Source organism: Lampetra planeri, chromosome 3 (genome assembly GCF_965212315.1).
Source record: "Lampetra planeri chromosome 3, kcLamPlan1.2.h2, whole genome shotgun sequence".
NCBI classification, from domain to species: Eukaryota; Metazoa; Chordata; class Hyperoartia; order Petromyzontiformes; family Petromyzontidae; genus Lampetra; species Lampetra planeri.
Genome location: NC_136109.1, coordinates 1,298,610 through 1,324,318, shown reverse-complemented (window position 1 = coordinate 1,324,318; position 25,709 = coordinate 1,298,610). Strand labels below are relative to the sequence as shown.

The 25,709-nt window shown below is 58.7% G+C and overlaps 1 protein-coding gene across 1 annotated transcript in view; it reads right to left on the bottom strand.

Moving 5' to 3' along the window:
• LOC144735923 (KN motif and ankyrin repeat domain-containing protein 1-like) overlaps nt 1-25,709 on the bottom strand; it is a 29,308-nt gene that overhangs the window by 1,283 nt on the left and 2,316 nt on the right. The window contains exons 2-10 of the mRNA XM_078618503.1: nt 11,538-11,653; nt 11,175-11,277; nt 8,408-8,528; nt 6,373-6,476; nt 5,947-6,028; nt 5,339-5,558; nt 2,908-3,050; nt 1,756-1,956; nt 1,207-1,305 (exon numbers count right to left, since the gene is read on the bottom strand). Of these exons, the coding sequence (XP_078474629.1) occupies nt 1,207-1,305; nt 1,756-1,956; nt 2,908-3,050; nt 5,339-5,558; nt 5,947-6,028; nt 6,373-6,476; nt 8,408-8,528; nt 11,175-11,277; nt 11,538-11,653 (1,189 nt within the window). The remainder of the gene's footprint in view (nt 1-1,206; nt 1,306-1,755; nt 1,957-2,907; nt 3,051-5,338; nt 5,559-5,946; nt 6,029-6,372; nt 6,477-8,407; nt 8,529-11,174; nt 11,278-11,537; nt 11,654-25,709) is intronic.

Below are 25,709 nucleotides of genomic sequence, written 5' to 3'. Positions count from 1 at the left end.
GTGTGCCAGGCGTGTGTGTGTGTGTGCGTGCCAGGCGTGTGTGTGTGTGCGTGCCAGGCGTGTGTGTGTGTGTGTGCCAGGCGTGTGTGTGTGTGTGTGCCAGGCGTGTGTGTGTGTGTGTGCCAGGCGTGTGTGTGTGTGTGTGTGCCAGGCGTGTGTGTGTGTGTGTGCCAGGCGTGTGTGTGTGTGTGCGTGCCAGGCGTGTGTGTGTGTGTGTGTGCCAGGCGTGTGTGTGTGTGCCAGGCGTGTGTGTGTGTGTGTGTGTGCCAGGCGTGTGTGTGTGTGTGCGTGCCAGGCGTGTGTGTGTGTGTGCCAGGCGTGTGTGTGTGTGTGCGTGCCAGGCGTGTGTGTGTGTGTGCCAGGCGTGTGTGTGTGTGTGTGCCAGGCGTGTATGTGTGTGCGTGCCAGGCGTGTGTGTGTGTGTGCGTGCCAGGCGTGTGTGTGTGTGTGCGTGCCAGGCGTGTGTGTGTGTGCGTGCCAGGCGTGTGTGTGTGTGCGTGCCAGGCGTGTGTGTGTGTGTGCGTGCCAGGCGTGTGTGTGTGTGTGTGCGTGCCAGGCGTGTGTGTGTGTGCGTGCCAGGCGTGTGTGTGTGTGCCAGGCGTGTGTGTGTGTGTGTGTGCCAGGCGTGTGTGTGTGTGCGTGCCAGGCGTGTGTGTGTGTGTGCGTGCCAGGCGTGTGTGTGTGTGCGTGCCAGGCGTGTGTGTGTGTGTGCGTGCCAGGCGTGTGTGTGTGTGCGTGCCAGGCGTGTGTGTGTGTGTGTGTGCCAGGCGTGTGTGTGCCAGGCGTGTGTGTGTGTGTGTGTGTGCCAGGCGTGTGTGTGTGTGTGTGCGTGCTAGGCGTGTGTGTGTGTGCCAGGCGTGTGTGTGTGTGTGTGCCAGGCGTGTGTGTGTGTGTGTGTGCCAGGCGTGTGTGTGTGTGTGCGTGCCAGTGTGTGTGTGTGCCAGGCGTGTGTGTGTGTGTGCGTGCCAGGCGTGTGTGTGTGTGTGTGCCAGGCGTGTGTGTGTGTGTGTGTGCCAGGCGTGTGTTTGTGTGCGTGCCAGGCGTGTGTGTGTGTGTGCGTGCCAGGCGTGTGTGTGTGTGTGTGCCAGGCGTGTGTGTGTGTGTGTGTGCCAGGCGTGTGTGTGTGTGCGTGCCAGGCGTGTGTGTGTGTGTGTGCCACGCGTGTGTGCGTGCGTGCCATGTGTGCGTGTGTGTGTGGTCGCTCACGGGCGACGGCGTCTTGGAGTAGTTGACGTGCGCGTAGAGCAGCACGGCGATGTCCTTGTGCCCCGCGTCCAGCGCGATCGACAGAGCCGTGCTCCCGTCCTGATGCAAGCACAAACGTACAAATACACACACGCACGTATACACGCACAATACGATACAAATTGTGTCAGTACGTGGATTTATATAGTGCCAAAGATTTAAACCGGTCCTGGGCCAGGTGCAGTAAATATCAGCACTAAAATCAGCACGGTTGGCTACGTACTATCGGAGTTCAACACGCGTACACAGAGCACCGAGGAGATAAAGGCGGGCCAGGTGTGGTGCTCCCCACCTACTCCGCTACTCGCTAACAGCGACACTCTGTTCAAGGCTGCAAGGCGGACCCCTGTCTGTGTGTGTGTGCGTGTGTGCGTGTGTGTGTGTCCGTGTGCGTGTGTGCGTGCGCGTGTGTGCGTGTGCATGCGCGCGTGCGCGCGTGCGTGCGTGTGTGCGTGCGAGCGTGTGTGCGTGTGCGCGTGTGTGCGTGTGCACGTGTGTGCAGCGTCTCACGTTGTCGGCGAGCGCGGCGTCGCAGCCCGGCTGCGCCAGCAGCAGGCGCACGAGCTCGGCGTGGCCGTGCTCGCTGGCGCACATGAGGGCCGTGGAGCCGTCGTCGTCGCGCGCGTTCGGGTCGGCGCTGCACGCCAGAAGCGCCCGCACCATGTCCACGCGCCCGTGGCTCACGGCCAGCATCAGCGCCGTCTGGCCCGCCTGCGCCCGCACGCACGCACGCGCCGGAGAGCACGCGCACGCGCCGCTCGGGTCAACGGTGGCGCCCGGCGCCCGTGAGCAAAGCAAAAGCGAAAGAAGCAAAAGCGTAGAGTGGCGAACGCAAAAGATTCATGAATAATACGAGTGGCACGAAATGAAATATCGGTAACAAAAAAAAACTCAGATCCTTTATAAATAAAATAAAAAAGCGATTCAATCGTTCTAGCAGGAGCGGAACAAACGGTGGAGCGCATGGCGAAGTACTTGGATGCAATCGGGTCAGTCCGGTGGTCTGACCGGTAATCGGCACGGTAATTGATTACTTAAATGAGCAGCTCTGGGATGGCAAGAACTTGGCAACGGCTCACCACTGGGATTTGCTGGCTTTACCGTTCGACTTTGATGCACTCCCGCATCTCTCTCTCTCTCTCTCACGAGACAGAGTGAGGGACTTCTGTGCAGCGGCGTGTTGCAAGTTACAACAATAACTGTTATATATCCCTCCATATACGCAGCACGGGGACCCCAAGAGGGACCAACAACGTAGGAGTAAGAAAAAGGTCACACGTAGAAGAAAACAACCCAATGACGACGCAGGCAGTGATGAGGACACTATTTGGACACACACGTAGGATGTACAACAGGAAAATTCTAATGGAAGGAACCGTAAAGAGAGGAAGACCCAACAGAGAATGGCGACGACAACGACGACGACGTCATCGCACGAGATCGGTGCCGGAAAGATGCGGCCACGACTTGAGCATATTGGCGCACGACAGATGAAAGTGGAAACGAATGACGAGATGTGCGGTGGACAGCTACTACGGGCCATCTGCCCATGGATCATGACGACGACGACGATGATGATGATGATTTACACAGCTGGGCTTTCGCACGTGGGCGTAGGTGAGCACGTGGTGGTGGCGGCGTCGACGGTGGCGGCGGCGCTACCTGGCTTGCTCTGCCGTTGACGTCGCCCAGGCAGAGGAGGCGCCGCACGATGTCCATGTCGCGCTCGTCTTGCACGGCCGCCAGCGAGGCCAGCATGACGGCCGTGTAGCCCGCCTTGTTTTGGCGATCCACATCGCACACGCCTGCGACGGGCCGAAGTGCGGCAGAAACAAACGTGTCCCCCCGTGTTCAGCCTCGGCCCACAAACGCCGCTGTGGTACTTTTCATTGTCAGGTGCCGGCTTTTTGAGAAGCACTGCAATCATAATGCGAAAATAAACGTGTCCTAACAATGGCCCAGAAGTGACAGGAAAACTTGGAGTAGCACATTCGCCACTTCCAATTCTGGGGCTGCCCAGGCCCAGGCTCATGCCTGGGCCTAGGCGTAGACCCAGGCGTAGACCAAGGCCTAGACCCAGGCCAAACCTAGGCCTAGTCCCAGGCCAAACCCGAGGCCTAGATCCAGGCCAACACCTTGCCTAGTCCCAGGCCAAAACCTAGGCCTAGATCCAGGCCAAACCCTAGGCCTAGTCCCAGGCCAAACCCTAGGCCTAGTCCCAGGCCAAACCCGAGGCCTAGATCCAGGCCAAACCCTAGGCCTAGATCCAGGCCAAACCCTAGGCCCAGATCAGGCCAAACCCTAGGCCTAGTCCCAGGCCAAACCCGAGGCCTAGATCCAGGCCAAACCCTAGGCCCAGATCAGGCCAAAACCTAGGCCCAGATCAGGCCAAACCCTAGGCATAGATCCAGACCAAACCCTAGGCCTAGTCCCAGACCAAAACCTAGGCCTAGATCAGGCCAAACCCGAGGCCTAGTCCCAGGCCAAACCCTAGGCCTAGTCCCAGGCCAAACCCGAGGCCTAGATCCAGGCCAAACCCGAGGCCTAAATCCAGGCCAAACCCTAGGCCTAGTCCCAGGCCAAACCCTAGGCCTAGTCCCAGGCCAAACCCGAGGCCTAGTCCCAGGCCAAACCCGAGGCCTAGTCCCAGGCCAAACCCTAGGCCTAGTCCCAGGCCAAACCCGAGGCCTAGATCCAGGCCAAACCCTAGGCCTAGTCCCAGGCCAAACCCTAGGCCTAGTCCCAGGCCAAACCCTAGGCCTAGATCCAGGCCAAACCCTAGGCCTAGTCCCAGGCCAAACCCGAGGCCTAGATCCAGGCCAAACCCTAGGCCTAGTCCCAGGCCAAACCCTAGGCCTAGATCCAGGCCAAACCCTCGGCCTAAGTCCCAGGCCAAACCCTAGGCCTAGATCCAGGCCAAACCCGAGGCCTAGACCCAGGCCAAACCTAGGCCTAGTCCCAGGCCAAACCCGAGGCCTAGATCCAGGCCAACACCTTGCCTAGTCCCAGGCCAAAACCTAGGCCTAGATCCAGGCCAAACCCTAGGCCTAGTCCCAGGCCAAACCCTAGGCCTAGTCCCAGGCCAAACCCGAGGCCTAGATCCAGGCCAAACCCTAGGCCTAGATCCAGGCCAAACCCTAGGCCCAGATCAGGCCAAACCCTAGGCCTAGTCCCAGGCCAAACCCGAGGCCTAGATCCAGGCCAAACCCTAGGCCCAGATCAGGCCAAAACCTAGGCCCAGATCAGGCCAAACCCTAGGCATAGATCCAGACCAAACCCTAGGCCTAGTCCCAGGCCAAAACCTAGGCCCAGATCAGGCCAAACCCGAGGCCTAGTCCCAGGCCAAACCCTAGGCCTAGTCCCAGGCCAAACCCGAGGCCTAGATCCAGGCCAAACCCGAGGCCTAAATCCAGGCCAAACCCTAGGCCTAGTCCCAGGCCAAACCCTAGGCCTAGTCCCAGGCCAAACCCGAGGCCTAGTCCCAGGCCAAACCCGAGGCCTAGATCCAGGCCAAACCCTAGGCCTAGTCCCAGGCCAAACCCTAGGCCCAGGCCAAACCCTAGGCCTAGTCCCAGGCCAAACCCGAGGCCTAGATCCAGGCCAAACCCTAGGCCTAGTCCCAGGCCAAACCCTAGGCCTAGTCCCAGGCCAAACCCTAGGCCTAGATCCAGGCCAAACCCTAGGCCTAGTCCCAGGCCAAACCCGAGGCCTAGATCCAGGCCAAACCCTAGGCCTAGTCCCAGGCCAAACCCTAGGCCTAGATCCAGGCCAAACCCTAGGCCTAGTCCCAGGCCAAACCCTAGGCCTAGATCCAGGCCAAACCCTAGGCCTAGTCCCAGGCCAAACCCTAGGCCTAGATCCAGGCCAAACCCTAGGCCTAGACCCAGGCCAAACCCTAGGCCTAGACCCAGGCCAAACCTAGGCCTAGATCCAGGCCAAACCCGAGGCCTAGTCCCAGGCCAAACCTAGGCCTAGTCCCAGGCCAAACCCGAGGCCTAGACCCAGGCCAAACCCGAGGCCCAGATCAGGCCAAACCGTAGGCCTAGTCCCAGACCAACCCCTAGGCCTAGTCCCAGTCCAAACCCTGACTCACCAGTGTCAAGCAGCGCGGCCACGACGGGGAAGTTGGAGTGCGACACGCTGTAGTGCAGCGCCGAGTTTCCGTTCCCGTCGGCCATGTTGACGACGTGGCGCAGCAGCTGCGGGGAGACGCGGCGCAGCACGCCGATGAGCGCCGCCACCTGCGCCGGCCGCGCGCCCTGCCGGCTCGACGCGCCGAACCATTCCCGAGAGACGGCGCCCAGCGCCTCCGCCTGGGTCCCGGGAAAGAGAGGGAAGAAAGTGGGGGGGGGGGAAATATGTGAGGCAGCATCGTCGGTGCCTGAGTCACTGCCTGACTCAAACAAAGCGATGTCAGCAGCAGCGGCGGCAAAACTAGCGAAGCAATACAGACGTGGCAGAAGGGAACCCGGGACGCATAGTGACAGCGAGTGAGTGAGTGAGTGAGCGAGTGGGTGAGTGGGTGAGTGAGTGAGTGAGCGAGTGGGCGAGTAGGTGAATGAGTAATGTCAGTAAGCAAGTAGGTACGCGAACGTGCCAGTGGGCGAGTAAACAAATGAGTCGGTGAGTGAGCACGAGGGTGGGTGAGCGGCTGAGTGAGTGATTAGATGAGTGGGTGAGTGAGCGAGCGTGTGGCCTAACCATGGCGGGCTGCGCGAGGCACTGCTCGTCATCCACACCGTCCTTGAGCAGCAGACACGTGGCTAGGAGCCTCTCGTCAACGCTGCCAACGGGGACGCCACAGACACAGACACGCCGCACACACCGTGATGTCACACACACCACTAAGACACCACACACACAGGACACCGCACACCGCACACACACAGAATTAACACCGTACACACACCACACACACTCTCACGGTGACGCCACACACCCCCAATACACGGTGACGTCACGCGCACCGCGCGCACACACACGACGTGTAGAGGTGCCGGGGGAGCGACGCATAGCCATGGACGGTTGCTGAGATCTCCGCTGTTGGTGCCGCGTTGACGTCTGAACGCTGCTTTAACGGGCGAGCGACCGGGTCGTCGTCACGGCGGCTCGGAAGGCGTCTCTCACCTCACTTCACCGCCCTCCTTCACAAACACGTCCTCGCCATCCTCAGACTCCCGTGGCTCCATCCCAACATCCTCTGCCACCTTCTCAAAATCTTGTTTCTCTTCCTGTCAAAACAAACGCTCGAAACCGTGAGTGAATGTATTTATTTGATTAATTTCTCAGCACGTTCTGTTCAGATAATTTTCTATAATTATGTTACAAAATGACTAACGTAATTATAATAATCATGTCCAGTTGTACAGATCGTTATTCGTTTAAAATGCTTCCTTTCTGAGGAATCACAGATGAACGGGAAGGCATGCGGTGAGCAGGCACTACCAAGCTCTGCAGTTCTCTACATATCAAGATGTTTTTTGCCAATTAATGAGTGTTTATACAAGTGGGAGGAAAGAAAAGCACCTTCAAAAACCTGGTAATAGGATTATAGCCACGTAGGGTCCACCAATGTAGGATTATTAAGTATGTATGTTGCACTTCTTTCGCACCGTACATATCCAACCGTGCTAATCAGTGGTAGTGCCTCACGCAGATAATCTCAACCGCGAGCGGGCGGGCAGCGTTGTGGAGAATAGCGATAGGGAAAGTAATCCTGGGCAGTGTTGAGGTGATAGGGGGAAGTAATCCCTGGCAGTGTTGAGGAGATAGGGGGGGAAGTAATCCCTGGCAGTGTTGAGGAGATAGGGGGGAAGTAATCCCTGGCAGTGTTGAGGAGATAGGGGGGGAAGTAATCCCTGGCAGTGTTGAGGAGATAGGGGGGGAAGTAATCCCTGGCAGTGTTGAGGAGATAGGGGGGAAGTAATCCCTGGCAGTGTTGAGGAGATAGGGGGGGAAGTAATCCCTGGCAGTGTTGAGGAGATAGGGGGGAAGTAATCCCTGGCAGTGTTGAGGAGATAGGGGGGAAGTAATCCCTGGCAGTGTTGAGGAGATAGGGGGAAGTAATCCCTGGCAGTGTTGAGGAGATAGGGGGGGAAGTAATCCCGGGGCAGCGTTGAGGAGATAGGGGGGGAAGTAATCCCTGGCAGTGTTGAGGAGATAGGAGGGGAAGTAATCCCGGGGCAGAGTTGAGGAAATAGGGGGGAAGTAATCCCTGGCAGTGTTGAGGAGATAGGGGGGAAGTAATCCCTGGCAGTGTTGAGGAGATAGAGGAAGTAATCCCGGGGCAGTGTTGAGGAGATAGGGGGGGAAGTAATCCCGGGGCAGTGTTGAGGGGATAGGGGAAGTAATCCCTGGCACTGTTGAGGGGATAGGGGAAGTAATCCTGGGCAGTGTTGAGGAGATAGGGGGGAAGTAATCCCTGGCACTGTTGAGGAGATAGGGGGAGAAGTAATCCTGGGGCAGTGTTGAGGAGATAGGGGGGAAGTAATCCCTGGCAGTGTTGAGGAGATAGAGGAAGTAATCCCTGGCAGTGTTGAGGAGATAGGGGGGAAGTAATCCCTGGCAGTGTTGAGGAGATAGGGGGGAAGTAATCCTGGGCAGTGTTGAGGAGATAGGGGGGAAGTAATCCCTGGCAGTGTTGAGGAGATAGGGGGGAAGTAATCCTGGCAGTGTTGAAGAGATAGGGGGGAAGTAATCCTGGCAGTGTTGAGGAGATAGGGGGGAAGTAATCCCTGGCAGTGTTGAGGAGATAGGGGGGGGAAGTAATCCCTGGCAGTGTTGAGGAGATAGGGGGGGAAGTAATCCCTGGCAGTGTTGAGGAGATAGGGGGGAAGTAATCCGGGGCAGTGTTGAGGAGATAGGGGGGGAGTAATCCTGGCAGTGTTGACGAGATAGGGGGGAAGTAATCCCTGGCAGTGTTGAGGAGATAGGGGGGGGAAGTAATCCCTGGCAGTGTTGAGGAGATAGGGGGGGAAGTAATCCCTGGCAGTGTTGAGGAGATAGGGGGGAAGTAATCCGGGGCAGTGTTGAGGAGATAGGGGGGGGAAGTAATCCCTGGCAGTGTTGAGGAGATAGGGGGGAAGTAATCCCGGGCATCATCGTGACGCCCCGCGGGGTGGCGATGATGGCGAGGCACCGCCCGGCGCCGTTGCCGACTCACGCTGGTGGGGGGGCGGCCGTCGGAGGTGCGCGCCAGGGAGCCCTCCGAGGCGGTGGAGTCCTCCTCCTCCTCCTCCGCCGAGGACGAGGAGGAGGAGGAGTTCTCGGTCGATGACTCCGGACTAGGGGAGAGAAGACACCGGCGGTCGCGTTAAGTAGTGGGTTGTGTGTGTGTGGGGGGGGAGGTTGTGTGTGTGTGTGGGTGTATGTGTGTGTGTGTGTGTGGGGGGAGGTTGTGTGTGTGTGTGGGGGGAGGTTGTGTGTGTGTATGGGAAGAGGTTGTGTGTGTATGGGAGGTTGTGTGTGTGTGGGGGGAGGTTGTGTGTGTGTGTGTGGGGGGAGGTTGTGTGTGTGTGTGTGGGGGGAGGTTGTGTGTGTGTGGGGGGAGGTTGTGTGTGTGTGTGGGGGGAGGTTGTGTGTGTGTGTGTGGGGGGAGGTTGTGTGTGTGTGGGGGGAGGTTGTGTGTGTGTGTATGTGTGTGTGTATGTGTGTGGGGAGGTTGTGTGTGTGTGTGTGGGGGGAGGTTGTGTGTGTGTGTGTGGGGGGAGGTTGTGTGTGTGTGTATGGGAGGAGGTTGTGTGTGTATGGGAGGTTGTGTGTGTGTGTGTATGGGAGGTTGTGTGTGTGTGTATGGGAGGTTGTGTGTGTGTGGGGGGGGGGAGGTTGTGTGTGTGTGGGGAGGTTGTGTGTGTGTGTGTATATGGAAGGTTGTGTGTGTGTGTATGGGAGGTTGTGTGTGTGTGTGTATATGGGATGTTGTGTGTGTGTGTGTATGGGAGGTTGTGTGTGTGGGGAGGTTGTGTGTGTGTATGGGAGGTTGTGTGTGTGTGGGGAGGTTGTGTGTGTGTGTGTGGGGGGAGGTTGTGTGTGTGTGTGTGGGGGGAGGTTGTGTGTGTGTGTGGAAGTTGTGTGTGTGTGTGTGGGGGGGGGGAGGTTGTATGTGTGTGTGGGGGGAGGTTGTGTGTGAGTGTGTGTGGGGGAGTTTGTGTGTGTGTGGGGGGGGAGGTTGTGTGTGTGTGTGGGAGGTTGTGTGTGTGTGTATGTGGGGGGAGGTTGTGTGTGTGTGTGGGGGAGGTTGTGTGTGTGTGTGGGGGGAGGTTGTGTGAGTGTGTGTGGGAGGAGGTTGTGTGTGTGTGTGTGGGAGGTTGTGTGTGTGTGTATGTGGGGGGAGGTTGTGTGTGTGTGTGGGGGAGGTTGTGTGTGTGTGTGGGAGGAGGTTGTGTGTGTGTGTGGGAGGAGGTTGTGTGTGTGTGTGTGGGAGGTTGTGTGTGTGTGTGGGGAGGTTGTATGTGTGTGTGTGGGGGGAGGTTGTGTGTGTGTGTGTGTCTGGGGCTGGTTGTGTGTGTGTGGGGGGGGAGGTTGTGAGTGTGTGTGTGGGGGGGGAGGTTGTGTGTGTGTATGGGGGAAGGTTGTGTGTGTGTGGGGGGGGAGGTTGTGTGTGTGTGTGTGGGGGGAGGTTGTGTGTGTGTGTGTGTGTTCAGTGAACGGTGGTCTTAACGATGCAATGAATCAACATCAGTTCGATGGTCGTAGAGATGATGATGATGATGACAATGATGACAATAATGAAGGTGATGATGACAGCTACGATCACGACGATGATAATGATGACAATGATGACAATGATGACGACACTGTGATAGCTCCCCGACACCCACACACAGCGTCACACACGCGACAGACGAGGTGACCGATGAACACATGGATGAGGGCGGGGGGGGGGGGCGGGGGGGGTGAAACAGAGCGGGGGGCAGGGGGGGCGGTGTGGAATCTGACAGCCCCGCCAGCCATAACCTCCGGTTGGGTTACCATCGAGCAGCACAGCGGGGACACCACGCTGGGTGGCTGCACCGCCAAGCAAGTCCATTATTACCGCAGGAATAACAATTGCTGTGGTGCTGCAGCGCCGGCCATAATAGGAGCTCGCTAACAGCGATTGCCCGGCAGCCTGTGTGGGATACAAGAGGCGACGCTGCTGCTGCTGCTGCTGCAGTCGCGCGAACTCTCGGTTCAACAACTATCACTATTTTTTTTCATCAGCTAAGACTCACGGAACTACAGTAAGACCTTGGATTGCGAGCAGAATTCGTTCCGGAAACGTGTTTATAATCCAAAGCACTTGTGTATCAGTTGTGATCACGTGACGCTCGGCAGACAGAGCTTACACACGTACTACTCGTATTGCAAGACCTCGCTCGTTTATCAAATTAATATTTATTTAACATTTTGCTCATCTTGTTAAACACTCGCAGACCAAGTTACTCGCAATCCAAAGTCCCGAAGCGACTTGTCACAAATCATAGCTCAAAAAAGTGGCTTATCACGTGGGAATTTACAGCAGCCAAATACTCTAAGAGCGTGATGTTGATTCTAAATGTGGAGGGAAAAGCCGGAGGACCCGGAGAAGAATCCACGGGGAGAGAGACACACAAACTACAAATATACAGCAGCCGTCGGGATCAGGATCGAACCCACAACCTCCTGCGTCCCAGGCGAGGGAGATCGCGCCTAAGTGACTAACCGCTGCGCCACCGCTCCACCCCGACGGTGCCACAGCGCGTCACAAACAGACCCCGGCGCCAGCGCGCCGTGACAACAACCGGCAAGCGGCCAAGCTGACGACGCTACTCGAGCCGAGAGGAATTGTGGCACGGGCACGAGAAAGTGGCAAGGCCGTGGCGGGCGGGCGGGGGGAGGGTTGGCTGTGACACCGTCTCGCCAGAGAGAGCGAGCGGGAGAGCGAGAGAGCGAGAGAGTGAGACTCTCACCTCGTGTCGCCCCGTCGCAGCGTGCCCGGCGTCTCTTCGATGAGCAGAGGGTGCCGGGAGCAAGCGTCACCGGCGTCACCGGTGCCGCCGGTGCCGCCGCTGCCTGTTGCGGCGCGCGCGGAGAGACGCGGTGTCAAACGCGAAGCGCGCGTCGTCCGCACGCGCGCGACTTTGCAGGAATCCTAATTGCGGTGGCGGTCGTCGTGAGAATTTGGCGAAAACCGGCGCCACCGTGGGGGCCCGACCTGCTCCCCGTCCCCCGCCCACCTTGGCTATGCCCCCCCAGCGCAGCCCTCACCCACCACCCTACCCCGACAGGAATGTGAAGGTTTCGCTGTGAAAATGCTTTCAAGAGACACTCACTCGCTTGTGAATCGGCGATGGTGACGGTGGCGACGGTGGCGGTGGTGGCGGTGGCCTCGGTGTTTGCCACGGCGAGGACCAGGGAACGCGCCGCCCCCGGCTCCGATAAAGGGGTCCTGGCAACACGGCAGCGGTCGGACGTACATTGTAACGTGAAAGGTCAAAGCGCAGCCCTGCAATTGCTTGCTCGGAGTCACTTGTTGGGGAGGCCTTGGTCCAACATCCAGGAGTGGATGGAACGTGGCTGGTGATGATGATGAGTACACACAGACACACACTTAAACTTGGTAATAACACAGCGCCTTTGCACGCCCATAGGCCCCGACTGAAACGTCCGGCCCTCCCAGGTCTCAGTGCAATGCTCTCCCCTGGTGCCCATCTCACCCACAATGCTCTCCCCTGGTGCCCATCTCACCCACAACGCTCTCTCCCCTGGTGCCCATCTCACCCACAATGCTCTCCCCCTGTGCCCATCTCACCCACAATGCTCTCCCCCTGTGCCCATCTCACCCACAATGCTCTCCCCCTGTGCCCATCTCACACACAATGCTCTCCCCCTGTGCCCATCTCACCCACAATGCTCTCCCCCTGTGCCCATCTCACACACAATGCTCTCCCCTGGTGCCCATCTCACCCACAATGCTCTCTCTCCCCTGGTGCCCATCTCACCCACAATGCTATCTCCCCTGATGCCCATCTCACCCACAATGTTCTCCACCCTGGTGCCCATCTCACCCACAATGCTCTCCACCCTGGTGCCCATCTCACCCACAATGCTCTCCACCCTGGTGCCCATCTCACCCACAATGCTCTCCACCCTGGTGCCCATCTCACCCACAATGCTCTCCCTCCTGGTGCCCATCTCACCCACAATGCTCTCCCTCCCCTGGTGCCCATCTCACCCACAATGCTCTCCACCCTGGTGCCCATCTCACCCACAATGCTCTCCACCCTGGTGCCCATCTCACCCACAATGCTCTCTCCCGTGATGCCCATCTCACCCACAATGCTCTCTCCCCTGGTGCCCATCTTACCCACAATGCTCTCTCCCCTGGTGCCCATCTCACCCACAATGCTCTCTCCCCTGGTGCCCATCTCACCCACAATGCTCTCCACCCTGGTGCCCATCTTACCCACAATGCTCTCTCTCCCCTGGTGCCCATCTCACCCACAATGCTCTCCCCTGGTGCCCATCTCACCCACAATGTTCTCCCCTGGTGCCCATCTCACCCACAATGCTCTCCACCCTGGTGCCCATCTTACCCACAATGCTCTCTCTCCCCTGGTGCCCATCTCACCCACAATGCTCTCCCCTGGTGCCCATCTCACCCACAATGCTCTCCCCTGGTGCCCATCTCACCCACAATGCTCTCCCTCCCCTGGTGCCCATCTCACCCACAATGCTCTCCCCTGGTGCCCATCTCACCCACAATGTTCTCCCCTGGTGCCCATCTCACCCACAATGCTCTCCCCCCTGGTGCCCATCTCACCCACAATGCTCTCTCCTGGTGCCCATCTCACCCACAATGCTCTCCCCCTGTGCCCATCTCACACACAATGCTCTCCCCCTGTGCCCATCTCACCCACAATGCTCTCCCCCTGTGCCCATCTCACCCACAATGCTCTCCCCCTGTGCCCATCTCACCCACAACGCTCTCCCCCTGTGCCCATCTCACCCACAATGCTCTCTCCACTGGTGCCCATCTCACCCACAATGCTCTCTCCACTGGTGCCCATCTCACCCACAATGCTCTCTCCTGGTGCCCATCTCACCCACAACGCTCTCTCCCCTGGTGCCCATCTCACCCACAATGCTCTCTCCCCTGTGCCCATCTCACCCACAATGCTCTCTCCCCTGGTGCCCATCTCACCCACAATGCTCTCTCCCCTGGTGCCCATCTTACCCACAATGCTCTCTCCCCTGGTGCCCATCTCACCCACAATGCTCTCTCCCCTGTGCCCATCTCACCCACAATGCTCTCCACCCTGGTGCCCATCTCACCCACAATGCTCTCTCTCCCCTGGTGCCCATCTCACCCACAATGCTCTCTCTCCCGTGATGCCCATCTCACCCACAATGCACTCTCCCCTGGTGCCCATCTTACCCACAATGCTCTCCCTCCTGGTGCCCATCTCACCCACAATGCTCTCTCCCCTGTGCCCATCTCACCCACAATGCTCTCTCCCCTGGTGCCCATCTCACCCACAATGCTCTCTCTCCCGTGATGCCCATCTCACCCACAATGCTCTCTCCCCTGGTGCCCATCTCACCCACAATGCTCTCTCTCCCGTGATGCCCATCTCACCCACAATACTCTCTCCCCTGATGCCCATCTCACCCACAATGCATCTCACCCACAATACTCTCTCCCATGATGCCCATCTCACCCACAATGCTCTCTCCCGTGATGCCCATCTCACCCACAATGCTCTCTCCCCTGATGCCCATCTCACCCACAATGCATCTCACCCACAATACTCTCTCCCATGATGCCCATCTCACCCACAATGCTCTCTCTCCCCCGTAATGCCCATCTCACCCACAATGCTCTCCCTCCTGGTGCCCATCTCACCCACAATGCTCTCTCTCCCATGATGCCCATCTCACCCACAATGCTCTCACCCCTGGTGCCCATCTCACCCACAATGCACTCTCCCCTGATGCCCATCTCACCCACAATGCTCTCTCCCCTGGTGCCCATCTCACCCACAATGCTCTCTCCCCTGGTGCCCATCTCACCCACAATGCTCTCTCTCCCATGATGCCCATCTCACCCACAATGCTCTCTCTCCCCTGTGCCCATCTCACCCACAATGCTCTCCCCCCTGTGCCCATCTCACCCACAATGCATCTCACCCACAATACTCTCTCCCATGATGCCCATCTCACCCACAATGCTCTCACCCCTGGTGCCCATCTCACCCACAATGCACTCTCCCCTGATGCCCATCTCACCCACAATGCTCTCTCCCCTGGTGCCCATCTCACCCACAATGCTCCCTCCCCTGGTGCCCATCTCACCCACAATGCTCTCTCCCCTGGTGCCCATCTCACCCACAATGCTCTACCTCCTGGTGCCCATCTCACCCACAATGCTCTCTCTCCCCCGTAATGCCCATCTCACCCACAATGCCCTCCCCCCTGGTGCCCATCTCACCCACAATGCTCTCTCCCCTGATGCCCATCTCACCCACAATGCCCTCCCCCCTGGTGCCCATCTCACCCACAATGCCCTCCCCCCTGGTGCCCATCTCACCCACAATGCCCTCCCCCCTGGTGCCCATCTCACCCACAATGCTCTCTCCCATGATGCCCATCTCACCCACAATGCTCTCTCCCCTGGTGCCCATCTCACCCACAATGCATCTCACCCACAATACTCTCTCTCCCATGATGCCCATCTCACCCACAATGCTCTCTCCCCTGGTGCCCATCTCACCCACAATGCTCTGTCTCCCCTGGTGCCCATCTCACCCACAATGCTCTCCCTCCTGGTGCCCATCTCACCCACAATGCTCTCTCTCCCCCGTAATGCCCATCTCACCCACAATGCCCTCCCCCCTGGTGCCCATCTCACCCACAATGCTCTCTCTCCCATGATGCCCATCTCACCCACAATGCTCTCTCCCCTGGTGCCCATCTCACCCACAATGCATCTCACCCACAATACTCTCTCTCCCATGATGCCCATCTCACCCACAATGCTCTCTCCCCCGTAATGCCAATCTCACCCACAATGCTCTCTCCCCCATGATGCCCATCTCACCCACAATGCTCTCTCCCCTGGTGCCCATCTTACCCACAATGCCCTCTCCCCTGTGCCCATCTTACCCACAATGCTCTCCCTCCTGGTGCCCATCTCACCCACAATGCTCTCTCTCCCATGATGCTCATCTCACCCACAATGCTCTCCCCTGATGCCCATCTCACCCACAATGCTCTCTCCCCTGATGCCCATCTCACCCACAATGCTCTCCCCCCTGGTGCCCATCTCACCCACAATGCTCTCCCCTGATGCCCATCTCACCCACAATGCTCTCTCCCCTGATGCCCATCTCACCCACAATGCTCTCTCCCCTGGTGCCCATCTCACCCACAATGCTCTCCCCTGGTGCCCATCTCACCCACAATGCTCTCCCCTGATGCCCATCTCACCCACAATGCTCTCTCCCCTGATGCCCATCTCACCCACAATACTCTCTCCCATGATGCCCATCTCACCCACAATGCTCTCACCCCTGGTGCCCATCTCACCCACAATGCACTCTCCCCTGATGCCCATCTCACCCACAATGCTCTCTCCCCTGGTGCCCATCTCACCCACAATGCTCCCTCCCCTGGTGCCCATCTCACCCACAATGCTCTCTCCCCTGGTGCCCATCTCACCCACAATGCTCTACCTCCTGGTGCCCATCTCACCCACAATGCTCTCTCTCCCCCGTAATGCCCATCTTACCCACAATGCCCTCCCCCCTGGTGCCCATCTCACCCACAATGCTCTCTCCCCTGATGCCCATCTCACCCACAATGCCCTCCCCCCTGGTGCCCATCTCACCCACAATGCCCTCCCCCCTGGTGCCCATCTCACCCACAATGCCCTCCCCCCTGGTGCCCATCTCACCCACAATGCTCTCTCCCATGATGCCCATCTCACCCACAATGCTCTCTCCCCTGGTGCCCATCTCACCCACAATGCATCTCACCCACAATACTCTCTCTCCCATGATGCCCATCTCACCCACAATGCTCTCTCTCCCCTGGTGCCCATCTCACCCACAATGCTGTGTCTCCCCTGGTGCCCATCTCACCCACAATGCTCTCCCTCCTGGTGCCCATCTCACCCACAATGCTCTCTCTCCCCCGTAATGCCCATCTCACCCACAATGCCCTCCCCCCTGGTGCCCATCTCACCCACAATGCTCTCTCTCCCATGATGCCCATCTCACCCACAATGCTCTCTCCCCTGGTGCCCATCTCACCCACAATGCATCTCACCCACAATACTCTCTCTCCCATGATGCCCATCTCACCCACAATGCTCTCTCCCCCGTAATGCCAATCTCACCCACAATGCTCTCTCCCCCATGATGCCCATCTCACCCACAATGCTCTCTCCCCTGGTGCCCATCTTACCCACAATGCCCTCTCCCCTGTGCCCATCTTACCCACAATGCTCTCCCTCCTGGTGCCCATCTCACCCACAATGCTCTCTCTCCCATGATGCTCATCTCACCCACAATGCTCTCCCCTGATGCCCATCTCACCCACAATGCTCTCTCCCCTGATGCCCATCTCACCCACAATGCTCTCCCCCCTGGTGCCCATCTCACCCACAATGCTCTCTCCCCTGATGCCCATCTCACCCACAATGCTCTCTCCCCTGGTGCCCATCTCACCCACAATGCTCTCCCCTGGTGCCCATCTCACCCACAATGCTCTCCCCTGATGCCCATCTCACCCACAATGCTCTCTCCCCTGATGCCCATCTCACCCACAATGCTCTCTCCCCTGGTGCCCATCTCACCCACAATGCTCTCCCCTGGTGCCCATCTCACCCACAATGCTCTCCCCTGATGCCCATCTCACCCACAATGCTCTCTCCCCTGATGCCCATCTCACCCACAATGCTCTCCCCCCTGGTGCCCATCTCACCCACAATGCTCTCCCCCCTGGTGCCCATCTCACCCACAATGCTCTCCCCCCTGGTGCCCATCTCACCCACAATGCTCTCTCCCCTGATGCCCATCTCACCCACAATGCTCTCTCCCCTGGTGCCCATCTCACCCACAATGCTCTCCCCCTGGTGCCCATCTCACCCACAATGCTCTCCCCTGATGCCCATCTCACCCACAATGCTCTCCCCTGGTTCCCATCTCACCCACAATGCTCTCTCCCTGTGCCCATCTCACCCACAATGCTCTCCACCCTGGTGCCCATCTCACCCACAATGCTCTCTCCCCTGGTGCCCATCTCACCCACAATGCTCTCCCCCTGTGCCCATCTCACCCACAATGCTCTCCCCCTGTGCCCATCTCACACACAATGCTCTCCCCTGGTGCCCATCTCACCCACAATGCTCTCTCTCCCCTGGTGCCCATCTCACCCACAATGCTATCTCCCCTGATGCCCATCTCACCCACAATGTTCTCCACCCTGGTGCCCATCTCACCCACAATGCTCTCCATCCTGGTGCCCATCTCACCCACAATGCTCTCCACCCTGGTGCCCATCTCACCCACAATGCTCTCCACCCTGGTGCCCATCTCACCCACAATGCTCTCCCTCCTGGTGCCCATCTCACCCACAATGCTCTCCCTCCCCTGGTGCCCATCTCACCCACAATGCTCTCCACCCTGGTGCCCATCTCACCCACAATGCTCTCCACCCTGGTGCCCATCTCACCCACAATGCTCTCTCCCGTGATGCCCATCTCACCCACAATGCTCTCTCCCCTGGTGCCCATCTTACCCACAATGCTCGATCCCCTGGTGCCCATCTCACCCACAATGCTCTCTCCCCTGGTGCCCATCTCACCCACAATGCTCTCCACCCTGGTGCCCATCTTACCCACAATGCTCTCTCTCCCCTGGTGCCCATCTCACCCACAATGCTCTCCCCTGGTGCCCATCTCACCCACAATGTTCTCCCCTGGTGCCCATCTCACCCACAATGCTCTCCACCCTGGTGCCCATCTTACCCACAATGCTCTCTCTCCCCTGGTGCCCATCTCACCCACAATGCTCTCCCCTGGTGCCCATCTCACCCACAATGCTCTCCCCTGGTGCCCATCTCACCCACAATGCTCTCCCTCCCCTGGTGCCCATCTCACCCACAATGCTCTCCCCTGGTGCCCATCTCACCCACAATGTTCTCCCCTGGTGCCCATCTCACCCACAATGCTCTCCCCCCTGGTGCCCATCTCACCCACAATGCTCTCTCCTGGTGCCCATCTCACCCACAATGCTCTCCCCCTGTGCCCATCTCACACACAATGCTCTCCCCCTGTGCCCATCTCACCCACAATGCTCTCCCCCTGTGCCCATCTCACCCACAATGCTCTCCCCCTGTGCCCATCTCACCCACAATGCTCTCCCCCTGTGCCCATCTCACCCACAATGCTCTCTCCACTGGTGCCCATCTCACCCACAATGCTCTCTCCACTGGTGCCCATCTCACCCACAATGCTCTCTCCTGGTGCCCATCTCACCCACAACGCTCTCTCCCCTGGTGCCCATCTCACCCACAATGCTCTCTCCCCTGTGCCCATCTCACCCACAATGCTCTCTCCCCTGGTGCCCATCTCACCCACAATGCTCTCTCCCCTGGTGCCCATCTTACCCACAATGCTCTCTCCCCTGGTGCCCATCTCACCCACAATGCTCTCTCCCCTGTGCCCATCTCACCCACAATGCTCTCCACCCTGGTGCCCATCTCACCCACAATGCTCTCTCTCCCCTGGTGCCCATCTCACCCACAATGCTCTCTCTCCCGTGATGCCCATCTCACCCACAATGCACTCTCCCCTGGTGCCCATCTTACCCACAATGCTCTCCCTCCTGGTGCCCATCTCACCCACAATGCTCTCTCCCCTGTGCCCATCTCACCCACAATGCTCTCTCCCCTGGTGCCCATCTCACCCACAATGCTCTCTCTCCCGTGATGCCCATCTCACCCACAATGCTCTCTCCCCTGGTGCCCATCTCACCCACAATGCTCTCTCTCCCGTGATGCCCATCTCACCCACAATGCTCTCTCCCCTGATGCCCATCTCACCCACAATGCTCTCTCTCCCATGATGCCCATCTCACCCACAATGCTCTCTCCCCTGATGCCCATCTCACCCACAATGCTCTCTCCCCTGATGCCCATCTCACCCACAATGCTCTCTCCCCTGATGCCCATCTCACCCACAATGTTCTCCCCTGGTGCCCATCTTACCCACAATGCTCTCCCTCCTGGTGCCCATCTCACCCACAATGCTCTCCCCCCTGGTGCCCATCTCACCCACAATGCTCTCTCCCCTGATGCCCATCTCACCCACAATGTTCTCCCCTGGTGCCCATCTCACCCACAATGCTCTCCCCCCTGGTGCCCATCTCACCCACAATGCTCTCCCCCCTGGTGCCCATCTCACCCACAATGCTCTCTCCCCTGGTGCCCATCTCACCCACAATGCATCTCACCCACAATACTCTCTCCCTTGGTGCCCATCTCACCCACAATGCTCTCTCTCCCCCGTAATGCCCATCTCACCCACAATGCTCTCCCTCCTGGTGCCCATCTCACCCACAATGCTCTCTCTCCCATGATGCCCATCTCACCCACAATGCTCTCACCCCTGGTGCCCATCTCACCCACAATGCTCTCTCTCCCATGATGCCCATCTCACCCACAATGCTCTCTCCCCTGATGCCCATCTCACCCACAATGCATCTCACCCACAATACTCTCTCCCATGATGCCCATCTCACCCACAATGCTCTCTCCCGTGATGCCCATCTCACCCACAATGCTCTCTCCCCTGATGCCCATCTCACCCACAATGCATCTCACCCACAATACTCTCTCCCATGATGCCCATCTCACCCACAATGCTCTCTCTCCCCCGTAATGCCCATCTCACCCACAATGCTCTCCCTCCTGGTGCCCATCTCACCCACAATGCTCTCTCTCCCATGATGCCCATCTCACCCACAATGCTCTCACCCCTGGTGCCCATCTCACCCACAATGCACTCTCCCCTGATGCCCATCTCACCCACAATGCTCTCTCCCCTGGTGCCCATCTCACCCACAATGCTCTCTCCCCTGGTGCCCATCTCACCCACAATGCTCTCTCTCCCATGATGCCCATCTCACCCACAATGCTCTCTCTCCCCTGTGCCCATCTCACCCACAATGCTCTCCCCCCTGTGCCCATCTCACCCACAATGCATCTCACCCACAATACTCTCTCCCATGATGCCCATCTCAACCACAATGCTCTCACCCCTGGTGCCCATCTCACCCACAATGCACTCTCCCCTGATGCCCATCTCACCCACAATGCTCTCTCCCCTGGTGCCCATCTCACCCACAATGCTCCCTCCCCTGGTGCCCATCTCACCCACAATGCTCTCTCCCCTGGTGCCCATCTCACCCACAATGCTCTACCTCCTGGTGCCCATCTCACCCACAATGCTCTCTCTCCCCCGTAATGCCCATCTCACCCACAATGCCCTCCCCCCTGGTGCCCATCTCACCCACAATGCTCTCTCCCCTGATGCCCATCTCACCCACAATGCCCTCCCCCCTGGTGCCCATCTCACCCACAATGCCCTCCCCCCTGGTGCCCATCTCACCCACAATGCCCTCCACCCTGGTGCCCATCTTACCCACAATGCTCTCTCTCCCCTGGTGCCCATCTCACCCACAATGCTCTCCCCTGGTGCCCATCTCACCCACAATGCTCTCCCCTGGTGCCCATCTCACCCACAATGCTCTCCCTCCCCTGGTGCCCATCTCACCCACAATGCTCTCCCCTGGTGCCCATCTCACCCACAATGTTCTCCCCTGGTGCCCATCTCACCCACAATGCTCTCCCCCCTGGTGCCCATCTCACCCACAATGCTCTCTCCTGGTGCCCATCTCACCCACAATGCTCTCCCCCTGTGCCCATCTCACACACAATGCTCTCCCCCTGTGCCCATCTCACCCACAATGCTCTCCCCCTGTGCCCATCTCACCCACAATGCTCTCCCCCTGTGCCCATCTCACCCACAATGCTCTCCCCCTGTGCCCATCTCACCCACAATGCTCTCTCCACTGGTGCCCATCTCACCCACAATGCTCTCTCCACTGGTGCCCATCTCACCCACAATGCTCTCTCCTGGTGCCCATCTCACCCACAACGCTCTCTCCCCTGGTGCCCATCTCACCCACAATGCTCTCTCCCCTGTGCCCATCTCACCCACAATGCTCTCTCCCCTGGTGCCCATCTCACCCACAATGCTCTCTCCCCTGGTGCCCATCTTACCCACAATGCTCTCTCCCCTGGTGCCCATCTCACCCACAATGCTCTCTCCCCTGTGCCCATCTCACCCACAATGCTCTCCACCCTGGTGCCCATCTCACCCACAATGCTCTCTCTCCCCTGGTGCCCATCTCACCCACAATGCTCTCTCTCCCGTGATGCCCATCTCACCCACAATGCACTCTCCCCTGGTGCCCATCTTACCCACAATGCTCTCCCTCCTGGTGCCCATCTCACCCACAATGCTCTCTCCCCTGTGCCCATCTCACCCACAATGCTCTCTCCCCTGGTGCCCATCTCACCCACAATGCTCTCTCTCCCGTGATGCCCATCTCACCCACAATGCTCTCTCCCCTGGTGCCCATCTCACCCACAATGCTCTCTCTCCCGTGATGCCCATCTCACCCACAATGCTCTCTCCCCTGATGCCCATCTCACCCACAATGCTCTCTCTCCCATGATGCCCATCTCACCCACAATGCTCTCTCCCCTGATGCCCATCTCACCCACAATGCTCTCTCCCCTGATGCCCATCTCACCCACAATGCTCTCTCCCCTGATGCCCATCTCACCCACAATGTTCTCCCCTGGTGCCCATCTTACCCACAATGCTCTCCCTCCTGGTGCCCATCTCACCCACAATGCTCTCCCCCCTGGTGCCCATCTCACCCACAATGCTCTCTCCCCTGATGCCCATCTCACCCACAATGTTCTCCCCTGGTGCCCATCTCACCCACAATGCTCTCCCCCCTGGTGCCCATCTCACCCACAATGCTCTCCCCCCTGGTGCCCATCTCACCCACAATGCTCTCTCCCCTGGTGCCCATCTCACCCACAATGCATCTCACCCACAATACTCTCTCCCTTGGTGCCCATCTCACCCACAATGCTCTCTCTCCCCCGTAATGCCCATCTCACCCACAATGCTCTCCCTCCTGGTGCCCATCTCACCCACAATGCTCTCTCTCCCATGATGCCCATCTCACCCACAATGCTCTCACCCCTGGTGCCCATCTCACCCACAATGCTCTCTCTCCCATGATGCCCATCTCACCCACAATGCTCTCTCCCCTGATGCCCATCTCACCCACAATGCATCTCACCCACAATACTCTCTCCCATGATGCCCATCTCACCCACAATGCTCTCTCCCGTGATGCCCATCTCACCCACAATGCTCTCTCCCCTGATGCCCATCTCACCCACAATGCATCTCACCCACAATACTCTCTCCCATGATGCCCATCTCACCCACAATGCTCTCTCTCCCCCGTAATGCCCATCTCACCCACAATGCTCTCCCTCCTGGTGCCCATCTCACCCACAATGCTCTCTCTCCCATGATGCCCATCTCACCCACAATGCTCTCACCCCTGGTGCCCATCTCACCCACAATGCACTCTCCCCTGATGCCCATCTCACCCACAATGCTCTCTCCCCTGGTGCCCATCTCACCCACAATGCTCTCTCCCCTGGTGCCCATCTCACCCACAATGCTCTCTCTCCCATGATGCCCATCTCACCCACAATGCTCTCTCTCCCCTGTGCCCATCTCACCCACAATGCTCTCCCCCCTGTGCCCATCTCACCCACAATGCATCTCACCCACAATACTCTCTCCCATGATGCCCATCTCAACCACAATGCTCTCACCCCTGGTGCCCATCTCACCCACAATGCACTCTCCCCTGATGCCCATCTCACCCACAATGCTCTCTCCCCTGGTGCCCATCTCACCCACAATGCTCCCTCCCCTGGTGCCCATCTCACCCACAATGCTCTCTCCCCTGGTGCCCATCTCACCCACAATGCTCTACCTCCTGGTGCCCATCTCACCCACAATGCTCTCTCTCCCCCGTAATGCCCATCTCACCCACAATGCCCTCCCCCCTGGTGCCCATCTCACCCACAATGCTCTCTCCCCTGATGCCCATCTCACCCACAATGCCCTCCCCCCTGGTGCCCATCTCACCCACAATGCCCTCCCCCCTGGTGCCCATCTCACCCACAATGCCCTCCCCCCTGGTGCCCATCTCACCCACAATGCTCTCTCCCATGATGCCCATCTCACCCACAATGCTCTCTCCCCTGGTGCCCATCTCACCCACAATGCATCTCACCCACAATACTCTCTCTCCCATGATGCCCATCTCACCCACAATGCTCTCTCTCCCCTGGTGCCCATCTCACCCACAATGCTCTGTCTCCCCTGGTGCCCATCTCACCCACAATGCTCTCCCTCCTGGTGCCCATCTCACCCACAATGCTCTCTCTCCCCCGTAATGCCCATCTCACCCACAATGCCCTCCCCCCTGGTGCCCATCTCACCCACAATGCTCTCTCTCCCATGATGCCCATCTCACCCACAATGCTCTCTCCCCTGGTGCCCATCTCACCCACAATGCATCTCACCCACAATACTCTCTCTCCCATGATGCCCATCTCACCCACAATGCTCTCTCCCCCGTAATGCCAATCTCACCCACAATGCTCTCTCCCCCATGATGCCCATCTCACCCACAATGCTCTCTCCCCTGGTGCCCATCTTACCCACAATGCCCTCTCCCCTGTGCCCATCTTACCCACAATGCTCTCCCTCCTGGTGCCCATCTCACCCACAATGCTCTCTCTCCCATGATGCTCATCTCACCCACAATGCTCTCCCCTGATGCCCATCTCACCCACAATGCTCTCTCCCCTGATGCCCATCTCACCCACAATGCTCTCCCCCCTGGTGCCCATCTCACCCACAATGCTCTCTCCCCTGATGCCCATCTCACCCACAATGCTCTCTCCCCTGGTGCCCATCTCACCCACAATGCTCTCCCCTGGTGCCCATCTCACCCACAATGCTCTCCCCTGGTGCCCATCTCACCCACAATGCTCTCCCCTGATGCCCATCTCACCCACAATGCTCTCTCCCCTGATGCCCATCTCACCCACAATGCTCTCCCCCCTGGTGCCCATCTCACCCACAATGCTCTCCCCCCTGGTGCCCATCTCACCCACAATGCTCTCCCCCCTGGTGCCCATCTCACCCACAATGCTCTCTCCCCTGATGCCCATCTCACCCACAATGCTCTCTCCCCTGGTGCCCATCTCACCCACAATGCTCTCCCCTGGTGCCCATCTCACCCACAATGCTCTCCCCTGATGCCCATCTCACCCACAATGCTCTCCCCTGGTTCCCATCTCACCCACAATGCTCTCTCCCCCCTGGTGCCCATCTCACCCACAATGCTCTCCACCCTGGTGCCCATCTCACCCACAATGCTCTCCCCCCTGGTGCCCATCTCACCCACAATGCTCTCCCCCCTGGTGCCCATCTCACCCACAATGCTCTCCACCCTGGTGCCCATCTCACCCACAATGCTCTCCCCCCTGGTGCCCATCTCACCCACAATGCTCTCCCCCCTGGTGCCCATCTCACCCACAATGCTCTCTCCCCCCTGGTGCCCATCTCACCCACAATGCTCTCTCCCGTGATGCCCATCTCACCCACAATGCTCTGTCTCCCCTGGTGCCCATCTCACCCACAATGCTCTCCCCCCTGTGCCCATCTCACACACAATGCATCTCACCCACAATACTCTCTCCCATGATGCCCATCTCACCCACAATGCTCTCTCCCCTGGTGCCCATCTCACCCACAATGCTCTCTCTCCCATGATGCCCATCTCACCCACAATGCTCTCTCCCCTGGTGCCCATCTCACCCACAATGCATCTCACCCACAATACTCTCTCCCATGATGCCCATCTCACCCACAATGCTCTCTCTCCCCCGTAATGCCCATCTCACCCACAATGCCCTCCCCCCTGGTGCCCATCTCACCCACAATGCTCTCTCCCGTGATGCCCATCTCACCCACAATGCTCTCTCCCCTGGTGCCCATCTCACCCACAATGCTCTCTCCCGTGATGCCCATCTCACCCACAATGCTCTCCCCCCTGTGCCCATCTCACCCACAATGCTCTCTCTCCCATGATGCCCATCTCACCCACAATGCTCTCTCCCCTGGTGCCCATCTCACCCACAATGCTCTCCAACCTGGTGCCCATCTCACCCACAATGCTCTCTCCCCTGGTGCCCATCTCACCCACAATGCTCTCTCCTGGTGCCCATCTCACCCACAGAGCGACACTGCCACCTAAACAATC